A 19,141-nucleotide genomic window follows, 5' to 3' on the forward strand; every position below is an offset into this window, starting at 1 on the left:
TCTACCAGTCTCGCTTCGACTGAACCTCGGCGCATTCAAAATCAATCGGACTCGGATCGCCCTGCGGTTCTAAAATAGCTGGATCCAAAGCCCTTGTCGTGCGTCTTCGGGCTCGCTCCTGCAACAGCGTCAGTCGCATTGCTCCTCCTTGATCAACCACAACCACACACCTCTCGGTATACCTGATTCGGCGTTTTCTCTTTCGCTTTCTCGCCGGCCGTCAACTGAAGGTATATCTCATGGTCGTATCCCACAGCATTGGGGTTTCCCGCATGGGACTTGGAATGCGCGCCTGCGAAGTTGGCGCTGAGATGGAGGGTGGTTTGTGTTGGGGCTGTGACCGTAGTGCTTGATTTGGAGGTGGCAGTCGATGTTGATGTTGATGTAGATGCCATTTGTTGACGACGGAGGTGTAATAGTGTGGTGGCACTATCCCTCCACTGGTGATCTTGATGTCAAGGCTAACTGAGTAGAATACGAAAGATGCTAGGAGCAAAGAAGCGAATCAACAGGCATAATTGAGTTAGTCAATCGAGGCCTTTTAGTTTAACAGAGATCATCTGCCAGTTACAGTAGCCGTTCACGAGATATCGACATAATATATCTCTCGGGATGGACCTCTTCTAAGCCGCCTCCTACGAAGTACTTCCCGGTCGACAGGGGAAATAGTATTACAGTGCGTTCGCAATGCGGATCATGCATCTCAGTGGCAATGGGACAGCGTTTCAATGCTTATTGTGGCATCAGACTAGACTCTGCAACGATCATTCAGCTGCAGTAGGGTTCGAATATGGAAGTTGTACGGGTTAGTCCGAGAGGAGACCCGTCGTGGTGGCGGAGTTGCAGTCTGCCGCAGCACCGCGTCCTGCACCGGGTGTGGCAGTGAATTGATGAAGAAATGATAGGACAGTTAGAGATCATGTCTGGTTACATTGATGCTTATTCGTTGGGGGCTGGTCCCTCGGGGCCGACTAAGGTGATCTCCGTCGGCGGTTGTATTCTGGGACATCCGGATTGAGCATCCAGCATTCGACGGGATATGACTGCGAGACAATTGTTTCGGTGTTGATGCAGCTGTGTGACAGAGCTATACCTCTCTACCAGCCTGCGTTTTGGCCCTGAAGAATATATGCTTGATGGCATGATGCTCATCGCGTTATGCTAATAATACCGGAAAGTGTTTGTTGCGTTTGCATCCGTCACAGCTCAGAGCATCACCGAAACGAGATGATCTGATCGACTTTCAAACTGTACTCCAGTACGCTTACGCTCACCATGCGCCCTCTTTCTCGGTCGGCCCTTCGGCCCTATATCTGTCCCTCTTGTCGATCGGGGACAGTCACGCGCAGGAGATTCGCAACTCAACCCTCCTCTGTACCCGAGATCTACGATGTAGTTTGTGTCGGAGGTGGTCCTGCGGGCCTGGGGCTGTTGGCCGCTCTCAGTATGGCATCCTTCTTCGCCCTCGATTCGCGCAATTGAGTTCGTATTCGGTGATGTGGCGATGCTAACCTCATACAGGAGCTTCTCCAGCCACTTCAAAGCTCAAGGTCGCTCTCATTGAGACACAGGATCTAAGCAGAGCCCGCTCGTGGAAGCTCGAACCGCACCAGTTCTCCAACCGAGTCAGCAGTCTGACACCGTCATCTGTATCGTTCCTCCGAAAAATTGGTGCGTGGGATCATGTCGACACGAGTCGTGCTCAGGAGTACCAGGAGATGCAGGTATGGGACGGAGAGACAGGATCGCGCATATCATTCGACTGGTCCATGGAAACATCACCCTTTGAGAATCTCCCCACTGTAGCGACGATGACGGAGAATGCGAATCTCGTCCGCGGACTGCTATCACGTATTGAAGCATCAGGCGAAGAGAATCTATCCATCTTCTCAAACACAACGGTTTCGTCGATAGAGAATGGCGTTGACTACTCCCGTGGTCCTAATCTGTCGGCTTGGCCGGTGCTGTCACTCTCTCCTACTGGACCCGCGGGACAATCCGGGGCCCCTTCGCGCATCGCTGCCAGGCTCTTGGTTGGTGCCGACGGTATTAACAGCCCCGTTCGTCGTTTTGCCGACATCACGACGGATGGCTGGGACTACGATAGGCATGGCGTAGTAGCCACCCTGTCTCTGTCGGATCCAGTTTCGCCTGCATTTCCCATCGGCACCAGAACCGCCTACCAGCGTTTCCTGCCATCCCTAGGGGGCCCCATCGCTCTGCTTCCTCTTCCCAACAACACCGCCACTCTAGTGTGGTCCACCACGGTTGAAAATGCAGCCTACCTCAAGTCTCTGTCGCCTAGAGCTTTCATCGCCATGGTGAACGCTGCCTTTCGTCTTTCCATGGTCGATCTTAAGTACATGATAAACATGGAACGCCCAGCAGACCCAATCGCAGATGCTGAGGACCCCCACGAAGACGAACTCACATGGCGCCTTCAACATACCCCTCAGCCATCCCACATTCCACCTATGGTCAACGGAGTTCAAGAAGGCAGCGTGGCCTCCTTCCCGCTGCGCTTTCGCCACGCGTCGACCTACATCTCGCCCCGAGTAGCTCTGGTTGGCGACGCGGCCCACGTCATCCACCCGCTGGCCGGACAGGGTCTCAACCTCGGTCTCGGGGACGTGGCCTCCCTCTCCAAGACGATCGAGTACGCCGTCAACCACGGGATGGACGTCGGTGATATCCTGACTCTGGAACGGTATACCGCAGAGCGATACGCCACTAACGCCAAGATCGGCGCTGCTTGCGATGTCCTGCACAAGCTGTATAATGTTCCCGGCCAGGGGCCGGTTACATGGGCTCGGAGTCTCGGTCTCGATGTCATTGACCGCTTACCGTTTGTCAAGAATTTCTTGATGAAAAATGCGCAGGGCTGAGACTGCCTCGGCCTTAACATCACCACACCTCCCACTTCTATTATCCATTGTTATTCGGCTGTATGTTAGCTTTTTGACAGAGACAGAATCCTTTAGCTTACGATACTCCACATGTACACTATGAGGACGGGAACGCGAGTACAGGGAATAAGAAAATGAAATGTTAATAAACTTTTGCATGTCATGCTCCAAATTCGACTGCAATCTAAACTGGGTATTTTGGAATCTCGCAGGTACTTCTCGGTCCTGCTGTGTCGTTTTCTACATGTTCCTTTTTATGTGAATAGCCTGCTATATGCGACGTACCCTGCTTAAACCCCCGCATCCTCCGTCTTAGGAGCTTCAACCTTGACGGCCTCGAGCTGTTGCGTCACGCCGGAAATATCCGCCTTAGCTGACGTCTGGCTCTGTTTCTTGGCCAGTCTGGCCTTGACTTCGTCGGTGAGGGCGGCCAGGTCGACCAGGACACCTTCCTTCTCGGGATGACCTTCCTCGAGACCCAATTCCTTAATACGAATTTGGCCGGCGGCGAGTTCGTCCTCGCCCAGGATGACGGCGAAGGGGACGCCTCCCTGTTCGGCGGCCTTGAATTGTTGGGGCAGCTTGGGCTTGATCTTGTATGAGAATTCAGCCTACATGGGAACGGTCAGCTGTCTTTCTGCGTGTATTGCGTAGAGACAATCGCGGAGGGGCTTACCTTGATTCCGGCGTTCCAGAGTTTCTGGCATACATCCATACGCTCCTTGAGCATGCCGGTGAAGCCCTTTCCACCAAAGGCCATGACAAAGACATCGACTTCGCTGCTGCGCAGTGCATCGATGCTCTTTTCCCGCTCGAGTCTGGCCTTGGTGATGGAGAAGATACGGTCGACTCCGAATGAGACACCAACACAAGGAATCTGAGCCTTGGCCAAGAACATGCCAACGAGGTTGTCATAGCGGCCACCCGCGGCAACACTGCCAACACCTAGTGTCGGGTCATTTGATCGGTCCTCATCTTCGAGGTTCCCGCTCTTGGACTTGTCCTTCTTTCCGGACTTCTGGAGCTTCTGTGCTTCGGGGGCTGAGGACGAGACGGCGGGCGCAGAACCTTCGGTAACAACCTCGTAGATGACTCCGGTGTAGTAGTCAAGGCCGCGAGCCAGTGACATGTCAAACGAGATCTTGTCAAGACATCCGAAGGCCTCGAGGTAGTCCATGAGCAATCCCATCTCCTCCAGACCAGCTTTAGCCGTCGCGTTCGCGGTCAAAGACTCGTCCTTCCATAGAGACTCGAGGAGATCCCGAGTGCCCTTCCCAGCCACGTACTTCTCAATCTTGTCGGCTACCTCACCATCCAGTCCCTTCTCCTCGACCATTTCCTTCCGCACATCGGCCCAGGACATTTTATCCAACTTGTCTACGGCGCTGGAGATAGGACGGATCTTCTCTGGCGGCACGCCGCAGACCTCGAAGACACCGTCCAGGATCTTCCGGTGGTTGACCTTGATAGTATAACGACCCTGCCATCCAAGTTCTTCAAACACTTCTGTCACGATCCGCAGAATCTCCGCATCGGGAACCATGGGATCAAAAGCACCAGCGATATCGAAATCACATTGGTAGAACTCGCGCATGCGGCCCTTGCTCACAGCAGGCTGATCACGGCGATAGACCTTGGCAATGTGGTAGCGCTTGATGCTGCGCACGTCGGGGTTCATGGCGAGCCAGCGGGCAAAGGGGACAGTCAGATCGTAGCGGAGGGAGCAGATCTCGCCGCCCTGATCCTGAAGGTCGTAGATAAGCTTCGAATCCTCGCCATATTTTCCGGCCAGGATCTCACGCAGCTCGAAGACGGGTGTATCGAGCGCCATGCCGCCGTGCCGCTTGAAGACATCGGCGATGGTCGAGAAGATCCGGTCGCGGAGGAGTGCATCGGACCCAGACCAGTCCTTCGTGCCCTTGGGCGTCTTGAGGGTGAAGGAATTCTTGTTATCCTTGGGCATCGTGTCTACCGGGTGCGAAGATCTGAGGGTGAGGGAAGAAGAGTGGCGGTAGTGGGGGATGGTGGGGTCGCTGGAGGAGAGAGTGAGGGTTGTTGGGCGGACGGCCGCTGCGCTGGGAAGGGCCCGACGGACAGGTACGACGACAATGGGATCAACGATTGCTTGTCGTGCAGAGCGCAAAAAGCCGGATTGAAAGGTGCGCTTCATCCAAGGGATTGGAATGGTGAAGCAGAGCCGGCAGGTAGACAATAAATCGATGAGTCTCTATATATCTCTGGCCAATCTGATGATCTGATGTTGCTTCTGACTCAGTTTCCTCCTTACTTTTTCTGAAGAGTTGCTTGAAAGAGCAAGTTTCTCCGTGTCCGGTCCTCAAACAGGGATTCAGGGCTTCCGCTTAGGGCAAGTCACGTGTGGCTCTTCCACTCTCCGATTTACCTCTGTAGACTCTCTACTGGTGATGGGACACTGTGCTCTATTACCGTTGTATGAAAAGCTTATTCAAGACAAGATAAGTGACGAAGAAAGCGTTGGCCACTCAGCAACCGGAGCGAAGAGACTACATTTTATGCAAGCTGAGCCCAGTTGACCCAGTAATCAACATCTACAAATGCAGTGTACACTACGCAGTGATGAACCAACAAAAGGAGAATTTAGGCTCTCGCCAGCCTCTACTCAATCCCGACTGAGCGCTTACTTATTCGCCCAAGATAATCCAGTTACTTCGCTCCAGGAGTTCTTCTGATGACCTGTATTTGACCGCGGTGTGCATCCGGAAGGTATAGTATGTTTTGAAGCCCTCTCTGCCAGAGCACTGGGGTAAATCCCGACTGACAGGTATCATGGAACAGGAAAATACAGAAGCAAAGCATCACGGGTAGTCCAATTCCACAACCCAGGTAAATGTTCTGAAGGTTTGAGACTACCCCATAGTTTCCGTAATCGAGCTTCAAGGAAGTGGGGTAGATGTCATCCGTAGGATCGTCGATCTACATATCCTTGACGTTTGACATGTCAAAGCCCTTGACCGAGTTCTGCTTATTATTATCAAAGTTGCATTGTTCATGTTGCGTGAAAGTACACCATCAGCACAGTTATCTGCTGCAAGATCAGCCAGTCGCAAAATCAAATCCGATTCTTGGCACTCTCCTGACGGCCTAGCCTACTCTGTACTTGCTGTTGAATTTGCATTATTTCTCTGTGACTAAAGTGCCAGGCTGAACATACTGACCAAGTTCAAGACCAGTCTGGAAATGCATACCGAGATCTTCCCTGGACCAGTAAATCCGAGTACAATGCGGTATTTACGGCCCCACAAAATGTGTACGATGATTGGCTCAGACTTTAACCCCACGCGAGGGGGTGGCACATGGCCCAGAAAACCAAATGCAAGCCAGCATTTTCATTCGTCCTCTGCTATGAGCCCTTCCCCAGGTCCCATTGGATGTCATCGCGGGTGTTGGTCCTTGGGCGCACTAGGTAGGACTCGGCCCCTGGTTGGAATTCTGACCGTTTCTAGACTTTAACCAGCCGCTGCCAACCTGCCACTCAAGAAGCAAGTTATGGCCTGGCTCGCGACCACTCAACAGCGGTTGGTCGCTCTTAATCTTTCAAGAATGCTCAAGGTAATGGGCTATGATTATTATTCCAGGATGTTTTCTAGAACTAGCTTCAAAGTACCTGACAGCTTTGAAGCGGTGTTACCTTAGACTACTCCGTAGATTCAGCCTATTCACATACCTTTTGAGTTTCGTACAGCAGCAAAACATACAGCATTGTGCATTTCATGTATTGCCTAGTATCATAGAACAGTTGAACTACGGGTTATCGAACAATGTGGGGTTGATTAAATTTGACGATTGGTTATGTACATAACCGGAATTGTCTTATCATCCTTGTGTTTCCACGTGGTTCGGTGGCCAGATTACCGTGATACATACGATACAGTACCTTACGTCTCTCGTCCCTCGGTTTCCGAGAATCGAGACACAGATTCAGTCCATATGTTGGGGAAATGCTCCAAACTGACTGTTTTGAGCGGTAATTCAACATCTCAACAATAATAATAGGATAAAGTCTATTGAAGTTATGGCCTTAAGTCTCAGGCTGTCAGCACCCTATTAGTACGACAAGGAGCACCAAGATGGTCGCTGAGCTCAGACTGGTAAGAATTTATGAGGTATTTCACCACAACATTACTATTAGCAATCCAAGAACTCAAAGTCAGCGATGCACGCCTTGATCGCTAATATAGAGTAGAGAATCGCGAGTGGTCAGATTCCTGAAGTCCAAGCGGAAGATGATCCGACCCTGAGAAATTGACTTACATATCTGTATCAATGGAGGATCACTTGGCCTACGCCCCCAGGAACTCGATCCGCTGAGTGTGCCACCGTAACACAAGGTAAGACCAGCTAAGCCATTGACATAAGCCTGAGCCATTGCCAATGGGCTGGCATCGAATCAGAATATCTTTTCTAGCGAAGACCAGGTTTGAAGGTGTCCTTTCGGAATACAGTGACCTGTACGCCATGGCGTAGGACTCTGGTCTCTGCTATTCTTAGTGATATATTCAAGGTCAGCCTGGTTTTCAAGGGTGATGTAGTCACTTCATGTACACCACCATGTAGGTAGGTACGCTTGGCGTGAATTTATCCGATTGTCCTGTATCGATCAGTTCAGGATGTACTCGTCAGATGAACATCCAAGGCAGCAATTCGGAGACAGTGGGTCGACTGATTGGAAGATTCCATAGCAGTACAGTGGGTTCCTTGATCCTTGGTGATTGATCCTGAAGGAACCTATTGACTATATCCAGTTTTCCACATAACTATTGGATTGGTAAGGATAATCTGATGGCGAGTTGACAAGTATCTGAAGTACCTATCAATCTGTAAGAACGGCAGGAGGATACCTTACAGCTTCGGGTAGCCCACTTAGTTACAGATACCGAAGGTATCTGTACCTTACTGTCACTGGTATTGTGATAACATACCCCGTCCCATGGAGGGCATGAGGTACTGACAGGAGTTCTCTCCATGGTGACAGCTTCTTTGGGTATATCCTGATCAGATCATATCGTATAGAAAAGAACCTCTAAATTTTAGAATAATGACTCTTGTACATAAAGATCACAGCTTTATGGATTTGCGGACTCTAATGAACCATACCTACCATGTAGACACTCAGAGAAATCGTCTGACTCCAGTCCACCAACGACGAGAACATCCACACCGGCCCAAAACGGTTGATTCGCCCCCCAAAACTCGCTCAGACCCGCCGTTTACTCTCTCCGTCATAACTAAACGACTAGCAGTGGGCTAACTAGCCGTCTAGTATGTCTCCCAGTCCGGAGATTAATTATGGTTCGGTCTTATTAACCCCCGTTTGTATGGAGAAACGAAGGTAGGTCAGTGCTTCGTCGACGTCTTCTTGGTGGTAGCCTCCTCTGCTCTCAGATAACCGCCTGCCCACTCGCTCTCTCTACCTCTCCCATCTTCCTATCCACTCTCTGATCTCTGTACTCATCTCTCCTTCCTAACGGGATCTTGCTGTCAACCGGCCGCCTCAATTCGTTTTTCTCACTCTCCACAACCTTCGTGGAAGCCACTCTCAACCGCTGTATTCCTCCCAACATATGGGGTAGTCCCGCCTCTCTCTTCCGCTACCGTTCAACGACGTTCCGCCGCAATCTTTCTCTTCCTCTGATCAAAGTTCCATGCCCTTTTCGCTTCTCTAGGTTCCGTGGGTTCTTCGAACTTATCTGTTGACTGCGATTCTCTGGGATTCCCCCATACCTCCTGCGTCTTGATCGCCAACTGTTTCTTGTTCGGTCACTACCCGCTTATTCTACCGCATCCTCATCCCTCGCGCGTTCCCTGCGACGAACTCCGCACACGTCCAGCGTTGCTGGCATCAGCTTCCTTTCCAGCGGGAGTCACCAGATGAAGCCGGATACTGCAAATAGAGATATCTTGTGACAAGCATGGGGTCGTTCCTGAGGAGTTTCCGTAATAATGGGGTATGTCCTTTCATCCGTTTCTCTGCCTACTTGTCTGGCTTTCTAGGCCGGAGGGCTTTCCTTTTGCCATACTGGCGCTATGTCTGTCTTTTTGTCGGCTTTAAGGAAGCAAAAGAAAGACGCTCTCTACTTTATCTTCATTGTTTCTTCATCTCCCTAGCGCTTTGGTCAATTGCTAATTTGTCACCTTGTTTACCTAGGGATCTACTGCGCCTTCGGTCGGAGCGGTTCCCGCAAAGAAAGAACCCCAACTTCCCCCGATGACGCCTCTAGAAAAGAGACTGCTGGACATGGGCCCAATCAGGGAGGATGGAAGTGACAAGTTTTATGGCATGGAGAATGTAAGTTTACCGTCGTATTGCCGTTCTATTGTGCGCTCAGTTCTCGATTTGCTGACATTTCGTCCTGCTTTAGTATGGAAATACCTGGTAAGTCATCTCGCGCACTAAGATCGAGTCGCCCTAGAAGGATAGGAAAGACTATGGGAAGAAACGCCGCTAAAACTTTTATCTCGACAGTTATTGTAATTCGATATTGCAATGTCTTTATTACTCGGTTCCTTTTCGCGAAGCGGTAATCAACTACCCTACTAGGACGCCGATAGAGAGTTTGGAAGCAGCATTAGCGAAGAGTCTCCGTTATCCGAACCCGAATGCGCACCTGGAAGCGGAAGCTCAAGCTGAGAAGCAGAAAGCTGCCAATGCTCAACGACCTGGCATGCCGCCAAATCCGCAGCAGAAGCCCGAGGACAAGGACTCGCCGGAATATAAGAAGAAGATGGCACTGCAGACCCTCCCTCTCCTGGAAACACAGAACAACGCCGCGAGCTACGGCATGTCTGAATCTCTCTTTACATCTTTGAAGGACATTTTCGAGTCCGTCGTTGGGAGTCAGTCCCGCATCGGCATTGTTCGTCCGCAACAGTTCTTGGAGGTCCTCAGGCGAGACCACGAAATGTTCCGGACGGCCATGCATCAAGATGCGCATGAATTTCTGAATCTACTGCTCAACGAGGTTGTCGCTAACGTCGAAGCCGAGGCTTCCAAACAGCCTTTCTTGGAGAAAAGCCTTCCTGCGCCAGAGACTACTGACTCCGGAGATCAATCGTCTAGTTCCGGCTCGAAAACCCCCAATACTACTCGTTGGGTTCACGAACTATTCGAGGGTCTCTTGACTTCAGAAACGCAGTGCCTTACATGCGAAAAGGTGTCTCAGCGTGACGAAGTATTTTTAGACCTTTCCGTGGATTTGGAGCAACATTCATCGGTTACATCTTGCTTGAGGAAATTCTCCGCGGAGGAGATGCTCTGTGAACGAAACAAATTCCACTGTGACAACTGTGGTGGTCTTCAAGAGGCTGAAAAGAGGATGAAAATTAAACGCTTGCCGCGTATCCTAGCATTGCACCTGAAACGGTTCAAATACACCGAGGACCTTCAAAGACTTCAGAAACTGTTTCATAGAGTTGTTTATCCATACCATCTCCGTTTGTTCAATACAACCGATGATGCCGAAGATCCCGATCGCCTCTATGAGCTGTATGCGGTTGTGGTACATATCGGTGGCGGGCCCTATCACGGACACTATGTTGCAATCATCAAGACTGAAGATCGAGGATGGCTACTTTTCGACGACGAGATGGTTGAGCCGGTGGACAAGAACTATGTCAAAAACTTTTTTGGCGATAAGCCCGGTCTAGCATGTGCTTATGTTCTTTTCTACCAGGAGACCACCCTTGAGGCTGTGTTGAAGGAACAGGAACAAGAAAATATGGACTCGAACCTCGCCGCTACCGACGCAAATGACACTAACTTGAAACAAAATGGGTTCCCTCAGTCGCCTTTGGCTCACGTTCACAGCGCTTCTCAGATCCCTTCTCACGAAGACAACCTCCGACCGAACGGCCTCAGGCGACTCCCTACCGCGCCTCAACTTTCTACTCACCACGAGCATGGGGATCTCGAGAGCACTCCTTTCAGTCCGCTTTCTCCGGTCCCTCCTGTCCCTCCCATTCCCGAGAAGGTCGCCACAGCTGCAATCCCACCAAAGAATGATGCGCAGGCCAAGAAGGAACGAGCCCGGGAAGAAAAGGAACGAAAGGCGGCTGAGAAGGAAAGAGAAAAGGCTGAAAAGTTGCGCCGCAAGGAACAGGAAGCAAAAATGAAGGAAAGCCAACGCCGTGAGGAGGCCGAGCTAAAGGCTGCTCTGGAAATGAGCAAAGCGTCCAAGGCCGAGGAGGACCGTCGCCTTAGCCCTGAAAACGGGAAGGAAAAACAAGGTGGTGGTCTGAGCCGACTTAAACGGGGCAGCAAAAGCTTGAGCCACAGACTCGGCAAAGACAAAGAGACGCGGAGTGTGTCGTCGGATCTACCACCTGCACCTATGCCTGAGCATCCAACCCTTTCGCGAAGTGGGCCGACATCTGAGCAACAACAGCAACAACAGCAACAACAACAATCACCCCCAAATCACGACCAGCCCCCAAATTCACCCCAGCTTGGCAAGCCTACGATAAAAGAGGACGAGCAAGTGAACCACAAAGACTCCAAACCTGAACGTACCGGACATGGAAAGTGGAGAAGTTTCAGCCTCAGAAAGAAGTCGTTCAGCATTCTCTCATAGCGGCCACTATCTCGAAGGTCGACATTGATGCATTTCAACGGACTTGCATAGTTTTGCACATAATACCCGGATCTTTACCGTACATATTTTCGCTTGATGTATCATCAAATTTTTCCCTTCGGTACCGGTATCTATGATCTGCGGCGAGATGACACCTACGGCACGGTTTGCTGTCAAAGTAGCTGCGATTTCATGAGACCGATCTTGTCTTATTTTCCTTTCCTTCGATGATCTCTTTACATTTCACGCATCTATGTGTCTATCTTCTTTTCCTTATGGTCGATGTTGTGATACCCAAGCCCGGGTCACGTACATGAGGCGTTCAGCGGACTCTTTTCTCTTTTTTCAGGTGCCACGGGAACGGTGTACAGGTGACATTTACCTCATGGTCATGAGAATATTCGTACGGCTTTCGAAGAGTCAAAGTGTTCTCTTGGGACATGTGGGTTGTGGATCTACAAGGTGAATATTGTCTTCTAAGTCCGGCAGTTACTTTGTTACAGGACCTTTCTGGTCTTTCATTGCCATAGAACAGTCGAGATTTATCTGTTGCGGTTTTTTAAGAAATCTATGTATCAATTAAAGTGAGTAGATGCATCTACGACTGAGAACATCAATGATGCTCATGAACATACAATTGTCGCATGAATCTAGGACGGGATAATTAAAGGACAACTTGCTGGGAATCAATCATATCATCTGTCATTCATGCAGTTTGTGACTCGAGATCTCGTGGTTGAACAATCACTGATGAGTATCCTATTCCTCAACATCGTTTAGCGCGTAGCTCACTCATCCTACACGGTAAGCTCCAGCTTTTTGTCCCCATTCCACAGCGTAGAGACAGGCCGATCATGCGTTTGAAGGACCCCTGAGCCAAGACGATTATCCGAGTCTTTCTATCAGGTGAAAACAAGATTATGCAACGACAACATTCACCCAAGAATTAGCTCGTAGATGATTATCGTCGTATTGATCACGATTAGGGGTACTGCAACCAGATCGACAACGGTCAGCTCAGCCTCATAGAGCCCAACTCCCGGTCGAACGAAGCAACAAAACAGGCAGGAGTGAACGGCAGAATCGGAGTGGCTTACTTCGCATCACGGTCCGGACACTAGCGATCAGATTCACGGATTTGGCCTTGATACTTGTGCTGTCGTATGTCGCGCCGAAGGCAGGGTCTGTCTGTGTGCGGCCCCATCCAACTACAGCAGTTGATTAGTCTCATTATAGGTATTGTATTGGTCTAGCTTTGGCAAGCGCGTAAAAAAAGGCGGAGGAGGGATAGAGGAAAGGAGATAGCGTACTTCTTGCCAGGAATCGGTCTTCAGAGAGGATGGCTATGGCGTTGATTAATAGACAGCATACTGCGATGGTGTTAGTTTACTCGGCTGTATGAGACGGGGGACGGTGCGTACCGTAGACGAGTTTTCCAAGGCCGAAGAGGAACATCTTTGCGACTGCTCTATACGCTTGCGCGTGGTGAGAGGGAGGTGTGGAAGGTCGGAGTCGGACTGTGGTGATAAAGGTCGAGGCGGAGATGACTTGGCTCGGCGGTCGATGTTCGCTGACGTGTGGGGAAGAAGGGGAGCTCTGCTGGAATGACTTCACTTGGCCTGAGGGACGGGGTTCATGTTTGATTTCCTTGCTGCAGCACAATGGGGAGTAATGTTGGTAGGAATGATCCGATTGCTATGCTCAATGTGCAACTCACTAATTGCTGATATCTCGTTTAGTGTTTCTGTTGTTGATCGTGTCGCTTCCGGTCCTTGTTTGTCTCCACCTGCTCGTTGCTCCCTACACCAAGGTGGAGGAGTCGTTCCATATACAGGCTGTACATGATATTCTGAAATATGGCATTCCTACGAGTGATGTCTCCGGTATCCTAGCACACTATGATCATTCCACGTTTCCAGGAGCGGTTCCTCGGACCTTTGTCGGGGCTGTTGTTTTGTCTGGGCTGTCGCAGCCGTTCATCTGGTTGAATGAGAATATTGATAAGCAAACTCTCGGTATGCGCTCTACTAGCTTGCGCTTTGATAGCGAGAGTAGCAGCTGATGTTATTCTCATATAGCGCGAGGTATCCTAGGCCTATTCAATGCCGTGTCGCTGGTATTGTTCGCGCTCGGCGTACGGCGAGCATTCGGAAAGACTACGGCCATTTGGTATCTGCTGTTCCAAGCGAGCCAGTTCCATATCATCTACTATGCCTCGAGGACTCTCTCCAACATGTTCGCCTTTGGCATTACTACACTGGCAATGCGGGCTCTTCTCCCGGAACCTGTAGCTCCCCATGTCTACAGGAAGAGATGCCGAGTGGCGTTGTTCCTGTTGACGATTGCTGGCATCATTTTCCGGTCCGAGTTGGCCATATTTCTGGCCGCGCATACACTGTTTCTCTTTGCTACGGGTCGTATCCGAATCGTCCAGGAGATCATCCCGGCCGGAGCTCTGGGCCTGGTGGTTGGACTGGCCATCACCGTGCTGGTGGACTCGTTCTTCTGGCAGCAGTTCCCATTGTGGCCAGAGCTTGCTGCCTTCAAGTTCAATGTCATTTCAGGGCAAGCCTCCGCATGGGGAACTCACCCGTGGCACTTTTATTTCAGTAGCGCCATCCCGCGCCTGCTGCTGAACCCCTTGACCTATCTACTCGCACTCCCCTTCGCCCTCACGCATCCATCCACCCGCTCTTCCGCAGCGTACATCCTTATCCCCTCCCTTGTCTTTGTCGCCATCTACAGCGCTCAGCCGCACAAGGAATGGCGTTTCATCGCATACACAATCCCACCCTTGACAGCCGCCGCTGCCCAAGGCGCTTCCTACATCTGGACGCACCGCACAAAATCCATCATCTACCGTCTGCTCTCCCTCGCCCTAATAGCCTCAACAGCCGCTTCATTCCTCCTCTCGAACTTTGTCCTCCTGCCCGCCTCATCGGCAAACTATCCCGGCGCTCGCGCCCTCAACACCCTCCACAACCGCGCCAACAACACCAAACCCGTCATCAACGTCTACCTCGGCAACCTCGCCTGCCAAACAGGCGTCACCAGGTTCCTGGAGATGCCCCCTCCCCAAAACAGCGAGCTGACCGCCCTCGAGAGTGCGGGTTCAGGTTCAGTCTGGCGATACGACAAGACAGAAGACGAGACCGCCAAGGCTTTCCCTCCCTTCTGGAAACGGTTCGACTACGTGCTCATTGAGCCGAGCGAAGAGAAGAAGGTCCGGACTGCGTCGGGCCGGCCTCAGAGCTGGGAGGAGGTCGAGGTGATCCATGGATTCGCGGGGCTGAGTGTCCTGCGTCCTGGCGACGGAGCTACTGGGCAGCTGGAGGAGCGGGTTTTCAGCCTCATGCTTGGTCCCGAGGGTGCTCGGTACTGGACGATGGTTAGGGATTATACTCGGAAACATGTCACGCGTGGGTGGTGGGCGGAGTCGAGGATGGAGCCTAAGATCAAGATCCTGCGTCGGATTAGGTGATATTGGTTATTGGCAGTGTAATTCTGTTCTCTATCTTGCTTGGTAGTTATGAACCAAAGAGCCAAAAAGTACACCAGAACTCAAGTTATTGGATATCACTGCATGCGTATGTCACACCAACGATAAATCAGCGTCTTACTACCATTATTACAAGCGTTTTAAGGCAGGCCCGGGTATAGTATTGGTTTCTCTCTTCAATCCTCATGGCTTTCCAGCCGGCCCAGTCTCTTTTCCAGGTCGCGGACCCATGGCTCGACTAACTCGATGTTGCTCTTCATTGCTGTCTCACTCTGGCCCATCTTCTCCTCGACCGCCTTCAACCCTTCACGCCATTGCTCGATCTCCCGCGTCGTCTCCGCATGTCTCTTCTCCAGCTCATTGAGTGAATCCGCTGCCTGCGCGGCCCCCGCGTGGATGGCACGGAGCGAACGTAACCGCTCGAGCACGCTGGGTAGAATGGGATGAAGGGACTGGATAGTAGGGAGGGTAGCGTAGAGGGCTTGGATCTTCGTGGCTTGTTCGTCGCGCTGAGTAGCTGCTTGGTCGATTTCGGTGGCCGACGAGGATGACACCGACATATCGGAGGTGTGCTCTATCGTGGCGGTCGCGATGCGGGCGTTCTGAGCGGCTTTGGCGGCGTCGACCGCACGTTTCCGCGCCGAAGCCAGTGCCTCCGTGTCCGCGGTCAGTCTTCGTACCCGGCTTGATAGGGCCTCGAGGTGGGTGGTTGTGAATGTTGCTGATGGTTGAGCGGACCCTGTAGTTGGTACAGCTGACGCCGGGGTTGGACCGACAAGGATATTTGTAAGTGTGGATAGTCGGGAAGTGAGGTGGTCCAGCGCCGGAAGGACGGGCTGAAGTGCCGGCTCGGAGATGCCGTCAGAAACAAAAGGATTGGAGGAGCTGGAGATGCCCATGGCGGCTTCAATTAATGCTAGCCGGCCGTCAAACGCTGCAGCATGTGCCAGAACGCCAGCGGACGATGGAGTCTCTGCATCTTCTGTCGCAATCGGCTCGTCGCTTCCCTTTGATTCGCCTGGAACGCCTTGGGAAGAAGTCGACACGAGCTTCTGGGACAGCACTGTGGCCGCGGAATGCGGTCCTGACGCATTTCGAGAAGATCCATGAAGGTTGTCCAGCGCCCGGCTCAGTTCCAGCACACCGTCGTCTACCGCGTCGACAGGTCCCTCGTTCGATTCCGCTTTTGTTTGTCGTGAGGTCATCTCATCCTTCAATTCCTCAACTTCCCTGCGCAGACGAGCCAGCTTCCTCTCGAAGCTCTCCTCCTCCGTGTCGCTGGCATCACCCACTTCCTCTGTCCCATCAGGACCTCTCCGTCGTCGACGGCTTTTGCTTCTATATGATTTTCGTTTGAGAGCAATGCTATCGGAGAAGTTGACATCGCGGGCGTCTACAGTAGCGCCCAAGAAATGAGCACGCGCGTCGTCCACATCGACTCCTTGTCGGTCAATGTCGGAGGTTGAGCCAGCGTCATCATCCGCGTCGGAGGCGGTGCGAATCGTTGCAGTCTTCAAGTTTTTGTACGTTAGATTATTGATTCATGGGAGTATACTCTGCTTTCGATTGGCAGGAAACTAACGGGAAGTGTGGATGCCTCATCGGTCAGGTCTGGGGTTTCATAGATATCGGGAGCTGGATCCTAACAAGACACGCATTGTTAATTGAGGCCGAGGACGTTGACACGAGTGGGGCGAGACTCGACAACTTACTAGGTCGGGAAGACCGGCATATTTCTTGTTAAATGACATGCCGCAAGCTTGCAATGGCAATATGCCTGTTGTATAAAGTTGAATAGATGATGATATTATTGTTGTTAACCCTGAGCTAGCTTATTTTGCGCGTATATTTACTCCGGCTTTCGGTACCTCCGCGGAGCCTTGGCACATGAAAGGGGGTATCCACCCCTTGCGGCCTGAACTTTCAGGTACCATCAATAACAACTCCCCCACCTTGTATTGATTCCCCATTTTCATATGATACTGGTTGCTGCGTCATACCAAACACTAGAGGGATAGACAGAACAAGTATTTGCGCTTAGTCATGAGAGCTGGGATGGATTAACTAACTATAATTTGCGATCGGATTCGAAGGCTAAAGCTCGTGTACTCTATACGTGCACCGAATATCAACAAATAGTAATTCAGATACTCCTTATGTAGTCGCAAAGAGTCTAACAGTAACAGCCCCAGCACTGTCACTGGATCAGTGAGATGACAGGATTATACCAACAGTTTGTGCAGTCTGCGCCAGTAATAATCATGATCAAGACAGATCGTGCAGTAGCATGGACTTCAGTCTTGCACGTGTCAGCCTCGGTGATGAGTGGGGGAAGGCAACGAGGCGGGAAGGGTTCCTGACTGGGGAGTTGTGGAGAGGATGCCCAGACAGGCACATGAAAGTCACCGTGACCACTTTCCCCCGGACGCCCTTATTTTAATCCCAGTCCTCTCCCTCATTCCAAGTGTCAAAAGACATCATTCTTTCCTTCCCTCCATATCTACAATCGCTTCGAATCGATCCCTATCCTATCATCTGTCATTTACTACCCCTCATCATCCATCATGGCCGCCCCCGCAGACGTCACTATCAAGAACCTCAATGGAGAGTGGACGATGGTATGGAATGGTTACGCTCAAGTTCTATTTCGCATCTTGCTGACTACAGATGATAAATCTAGGAGAAAAACATCTCCGACCCCTCCGATCCTATTCTCTCATTTGTATGTCATGAAGCCCTATTCCTTGGTCTCTTGAGCTTAATTGCATAACCTGTCTCTGCTCGTTTCATTGTCATTCCATGCTTACTGATATCCTCGTTCAGCAAGGTGTTAGCTGGGTCACTCGCAAAGCTATCTCATACGCCACTGTCACCCTAATCGTCAAGGAGTATTCCGACTCGCAAGATGCGAAGCTCCTGCACGTCGATATCGATCAGGTCCTGACAGGGGGCCTCAAGGGCACTAGCGAGAAGCGCCAAACCGATTGGGTGGCGCGCGAGCACAACGACCACATTTTTGGCAAGCTCATGGGACGGTCGCGGTTGATCCGCGGCTCCAAGGGCGATGATGGCAAAGTCCGCCCGGCCGTCGAGATCAACACCAAGATCGATGACCCCAAAGTGAAGCAGTTCCTGCGGGGCGAAATCCTCATAGATGGTAGCCCGTCCGAGGGTTTCCTCGTGGACAATGTGGGCGAGGAGTATGGTGAAGGCGAAGGTCTCTTCCTGCAGAGCTTCGTCGTTAACCAGGACGATGGATACGGCTGGACCGCAGAACAGGTTCGTATTTTCCTTGATAAACAATTTGCCGGAGATTGGCGGCAGATACTAACCTTCATATAGATCTGGGGCTTTGAGACAATCAACGGACAGCGTTACCACACTCGCCGTGTGGTTGTCGCCAAGGGTGGCGAGTTCAAGATGGCCCGTCTTGTTTATACCTATGTCAAGAGGCTGGATGCGTAAACCATGTCCTCTTTACTAGACCATGTATGATAGCATCATCGGATGGGAATTGACTGTAGACCCTATCTGAGGGTCAGGAGGACTTGTTGTGTCGCTCGCTCTTGAGCTATGAAATGTCACGTTATGTGCAGCGGCCTTTGGTCAAACCCCCAGTCCTATTGACCTATTGTTAGTGATAGAATTGACTATGTGTCCATAGTCCCCTGCTCTGCTTCCACGTAGATTCCGGCTGTTGGAGTTCTGTTCACACCGATCTCATAAGTTGCTTAAGTCTGGGGCACGTGGCGTACTCACCAAAGGCAGGTGAAGGAAGAACAGGCGGAGCTATCTACGCATAGGTACCTAGGGAGTACTTAAATTGACCCTCGTCCCTTGCAGCCGACACATTTGATTTTCCTTCAGCCAACCAAAACTGCCTGACGCAGCTTCTTTTAGTATGCAGCGACTAGATGGAGGTACCTGGCCTAGGTACCTACCTACTATAATGGTGGCACGATAATCCTGTAGCTGACTTCATTGACATATGATCTCATAGCCATAGCTCAGTACAATTTCCCATTTGTCCAACACAAGTAATACATACGCCGTGGAGGCTAATCGAGAACAAAGGCCTATGCTTGTGGAACTATGCAGAAAAAAATGTCAATTTATTCCCGAAAGACGAG

The 19,141-nt window shown here is 51.2% G+C and overlaps 7 protein-coding genes across 7 annotated transcripts; 4 read left to right on the forward strand and 3 right to left on the reverse strand.

Annotated features, from left to right (window-relative positions):
- Position 1: 1 nt before the first annotated feature.
- On the reverse strand, positions 2–395 carry Asppvi_000288 (uncharacterized protein; the record flags this gene model as incomplete). The annotated part of the gene is made up of 2 exons (XM_043296597.1): positions 2–118; positions 171–395. 2 exons carry the CDS (start codon positions 393–395, stop codon positions 2–4), a joined length of 342 nt encoding a protein of 113 aa, XP_043152532.1.
- Positions 396–1,275: 880 nt separating this feature from the next.
- Positions 1,276–2,885, forward strand: Asppvi_000289 (putative ubiquinone biosynthesis monooxgenase (Coq6); the record flags this gene model as incomplete). The annotated part of the gene is made up of 2 exons (XM_043296598.1): positions 1,276–1,444; positions 1,522–2,885. 2 exons carry the CDS (start codon positions 1,276–1,278, stop codon positions 2,883–2,885), a joined length of 1,533 nt encoding a protein of 510 aa, XP_043152533.1.
- Positions 2,886–3,196: 311 nt separating this feature from the next.
- On the reverse strand, positions 3,197–5,076 carry Asppvi_000290 (histidine--tRNA ligase; the record flags this gene model as incomplete). Its single annotated transcript, XM_043296599.1, has 2 exons — positions 3,197–3,517; positions 3,583–5,076. 2 exons carry the CDS (start codon positions 5,074–5,076, stop codon positions 3,197–3,199), a joined length of 1,815 nt encoding a protein of 604 aa, XP_043152534.1.
- Positions 5,077–9,150: 4,074 nt separating this feature from the next.
- On the forward strand, positions 9,151–11,512 carry creB (ubiquitin C-terminal hydrolase CreB; the record flags this gene model as incomplete). Its single annotated transcript, XM_043296600.1, has 3 exons — positions 9,151–9,231; positions 9,305–9,318; positions 9,484–11,512. 3 exons carry the CDS (start codon positions 9,151–9,153, stop codon positions 11,510–11,512), a joined length of 2,124 nt encoding a protein of 707 aa, XP_043152535.1.
- Positions 11,513–13,173: 1,661 nt separating this feature from the next.
- On the forward strand, positions 13,174–14,993 carry Asppvi_000292 (dolichyl-P-Man:Man(7)GlcNAc(2)-PP-dolichol alpha-1,6-mannosyltransferase; the record flags this gene model as incomplete). The annotated part of the gene is made up of 3 exons (XM_043296601.1): positions 13,174–13,189; positions 13,252–13,527; positions 13,591–14,993. The coding sequence occupies 3 exons, from the start codon at positions 13,174–13,176 to the stop codon at positions 14,991–14,993; spliced, it is 1,695 nt and encodes a 564-aa protein (XP_043152536.1).
- Positions 14,994–15,187: 194 nt separating this feature from the next.
- Positions 15,188–16,762, reverse strand: Asppvi_000293 (uncharacterized protein; the record flags this gene model as incomplete). Its single annotated transcript, XM_043296602.1, has 3 exons — positions 15,188–16,522; positions 16,594–16,653; positions 16,724–16,762. The coding sequence occupies 3 exons, from the start codon at positions 16,760–16,762 to the stop codon at positions 15,188–15,190; spliced, it is 1,434 nt and encodes a 477-aa protein (XP_043152537.1).
- Positions 16,763–17,575: 813 nt separating this feature from the next.
- Positions 17,576–18,476, forward strand: Asppvi_000294 (uncharacterized protein; the record flags this gene model as incomplete). Its single annotated transcript, XM_043296603.1, has 4 exons — positions 17,576–17,629; positions 17,692–17,733; positions 17,835–18,290; positions 18,354–18,476. 4 exons carry the CDS (start codon positions 17,576–17,578, stop codon positions 18,474–18,476), a joined length of 675 nt encoding a protein of 224 aa, XP_043152538.1.
- Between the last annotated feature and the right edge of the window lie 665 nt (positions 18,477–19,141).

Source organism: Aspergillus pseudoviridinutans, assembly GCF_018340605.1.
Source record: "Aspergillus pseudoviridinutans IFM 55266 DNA, scaffold_1, whole genome shotgun sequence".
Classification (NCBI taxonomy): domain Eukaryota; kingdom Fungi; phylum Ascomycota; class Eurotiomycetes; order Eurotiales; family Aspergillaceae; genus Aspergillus; species Aspergillus pseudoviridinutans.